Source organism: Oryzias melastigma, unplaced genomic scaffold, assembly GCF_002922805.2.
Source record: "Oryzias melastigma strain HK-1 unplaced genomic scaffold, ASM292280v2 sc00205, whole genome shotgun sequence".
NCBI classification, from domain to species: Eukaryota; Metazoa; Chordata; class Actinopteri; order Beloniformes; family Adrianichthyidae; genus Oryzias; species Oryzias melastigma.
The window spans coordinates 573699-576759 of NW_023416881.1; the positions used below are offsets into that span (position 1 = coordinate 573699).

The window sequence follows — 3061 nt, forward strand, 5'->3', positions numbered from 1 at the left end:
CAACCTTTTGGGACTTGTATGATTGAGTTTGACACACCTGCTGTATAGTTTTCTACCAAATCCTAAACTTTGAGTTCTTTTTACTGTATAAATAAGTTGTCTGTGTGATCATCGTGAATTATTTCTGAATAAGAAAGGTGGAGACACCTGCAGAGATGTCTTTATACAGTTGACATCATGGTGCTCGAAACTTGTGACGGTACATTTGACAGTACAGCCGTTTTATTGGGCATGTCACTAAACCAAAGCTTTACAATACATTAGCGAACTCATTGAATCCCAGCATGAGGTTCTCTGAAAATGAAAAGTACCTGACATAAGGCTGTTAAAACCACAGCCAGTCAGAGTAGTAATGACTTAACCATTCTCTCTTCTCCTGTTTGTTAATCCAGGTGGTTCAGGGAAGCACCGATCCAAAGAGCCAAAGAAGAAGAACAAGCAGAGGCTGCGGTTTCGGGCCCAAAACCAGCACAGCGACCACTTGGCCTCCGCTCGCTCCAGCCAGTGAGAACTGAAACCACCCAGTGAACAAACGCAAAGCTGCTAGCTGCTGCTGCTGCACCCATATTCTTACTGACTAATGTCACCACCTCGCCACCTGCCTTCCAGCCCACCTCAGCTCTACCTACCGGGACACTGCCCGCCTCACAGATCCACTTTTCTGAAAACGTGTCAAATCAGTACCCAACATGCTCAGCCTCCAGCTGCTTCTCTGGCCCCTCCCCCAGCCCCACTCCTCAAAGGAGGACCTTCAAAGCGGACAGAACTGACCTAATTTCCTGTTATTGGCGAAGTCATTAACCGTCCAGGGTGATAGAAGGTGCCGGGGCCTCTTGAGGTGAAGGTGAAGGTGGGAGAGCAAAGAGGAGAGCAACGATTGGTGGAGGGAAGCTGAGCTGCTCGGGGGAAGGATGAAGAAGCGGAGGAGGTTCAGTGGAAGCCAACGATGCCTATGGACACGCATGGGCACCTCAGACTGAGAGAGACTGTTTTATTATTCATGTATTTATGTCCAAGCTAGCCTCACCTTCCCTCCAAATGGAGACTGAGTGTTCCCATGAGTGACCGTTATGTTCTGCACATTCTTGAGAGTAATATTAAAGAAATTACCATGCATAGTGGCAAAGTATTTTATTCTCAGCACAAACTGTTTACGTTCAGACTGCTTGATGCTGTAACTGTAAAGTGTCGTCCAAGAACAAAAAACAATATCGTCACTCGACTAGCATGGCAACACTCCCATGTACATAGTTGTTCTAATTATAAAAGCTTATTACTGTATTTTCAGTATTGACTCGTTCATCGTTCTAAATGTTTTAGAAATAATAATAAGAAAAAAAGGTTGTAATACAAGCTACAGATTAAAATAATTGAAAATAATAAACTTAGCCACTCGTAGCTACTTCATTTAAATGGTATATATTTGATTTATTTATTAATTCAGTTTTGTACTTTTTTCTTTTTTTTTTGTTTTTGGTTCAGTGATAATTTGTAATTTTGCCTCGTGCTGTAACTATTATGCTAAGATATTCTTTAACTTCCTTATAGCGGTGTGTATCTTTAACATGCAGAAGAAGTTTACGTCTGTCATGCAAGTGTTGTAGGTTTTTTGCGTTCATTTGACCTCATCTACTGATTTCAATGCTTTGAAATGAAGAAAAAAAAGCAACAAAAAAACAAAAACAAAACAACGCTTGACGTATTCAATGTTTATTGGTTAGGCTCCAGCAAATGTATGGTCATAGGACTGCATATGTGTACATTGTGTTTTATTAAATCAACATTATTTGTGTCTGTATGATGCTAAAGCCTTTCAGTAATGTCTGTAGCTATAATACATGCAGCTAAACTCAGAATCCATTGCATCCTTGTCTCACTTCTGAGTGCAGATGTTTGGGAAATCCATTAAGTTTTCGCTGCACGATACGACTTCTACCTCAAACCAAATTATTGGATATGGTCTGTTGGGCCTTAACGGCATGACGGCACTGTTAACCGTTTCCTCATGAGAGCTACAAAGCTAGCACGTGTCGTTCTGTAACTCTCTAACAACTTGATTTTAGACGTTTTCCATTGGTCGCACCACACTTAATCAATCAGCACTCTTGCTTTTATGACCTTTGAAACATCCATGAAGCCATGTAAAATGTTACTAAATCAGTTCAGAAAAAGTCATGGATAATTTTGCCCTAGATCCATGGAGTTTAAACCCAAGTACAGGGAGAAAAGAGGAAAAAATTCCAGATCTGCCAGACAGCTTAAGGATGCACAGTAGCAGATGAATTACACTCCGTCACATATCAGCCCAACCACAGTTTTCCTGCTCTGGTTTGTCCCTCCCCCATCCAGAACATTTACACATGATCTTTCCACAGGGTGGATATCATGGAGGAAATGTCTGTGTGCTCCATGCAGGACGCCGAAGTTGCCGAACATCTTTCCCAGGTGTTTGTGGATTTTACACCAGAGGCTACTCATTTTCACAACTTAACATTTACTCTGAGGGACATTTGCCCCAAGGAGCCACAAAACTGGCTAAATGAAGTGAAAAGGATATTTGACCAATCCAAAGCACATAAAACCTTAAATCTGCTAGATACTTTCTTCCATCCTGGTACACATCAATGCAGAAGTGGTCTATTTTGTGGTCTAAAAATATACTACAGCTAATTTTAACCTTTAAATGTTGAAAGGCATAAATGACAGAATGGCACGGCCGTCTGAGGGAGTCGGGAGGTTAATGATGTCTACCAAAAAATTGCTCTCACTCACACTTTCTGACAACGCTTCCAGTTTAATCCACCACAAAAATTATTTTATTTAATATCGTTTTAACTAGTAAGCATAAGTAAGGCTTTTGTGGCTGCAGACGTTTAATGAATGTTGAAATCTTGAGAAAGGACTGTGGTTTGGTGGTTAATGACATGGGCTTTTGGCTAAAGGGTTGCTGGTTCAAGTCCCAGAATTAAATCTGGCTGGGACGGATTTCCAATACCGGTGCTCTGCCCTTGTTTCTCCACTATGGTGGCCATGAAGTATGGAGAGAAATTAGACTCACTTG

The 3061-nt window shown here is 41.3% G+C and overlaps 1 protein-coding gene across 1 annotated transcript in view; it reads left to right on the forward strand.

The window, feature by feature from the left end:
* Window positions 1–1856, forward strand: part of rspo2 (R-spondin 2) — an 80129-nt gene extending 78273 nt beyond the window's left edge. Inside the window, exon 5 of the mRNA XM_024264161.2 lies at window positions 393–1856. Coding sequence (XP_024119929.1) covers window positions 393–508 — 116 coding nt within the window. The 3' untranslated portion in view covers window positions 509–1856. The remainder of the gene's footprint in view (window positions 1–392) is intronic.
* Window positions 1857–3061: the final 1205 nt, after the last annotated feature.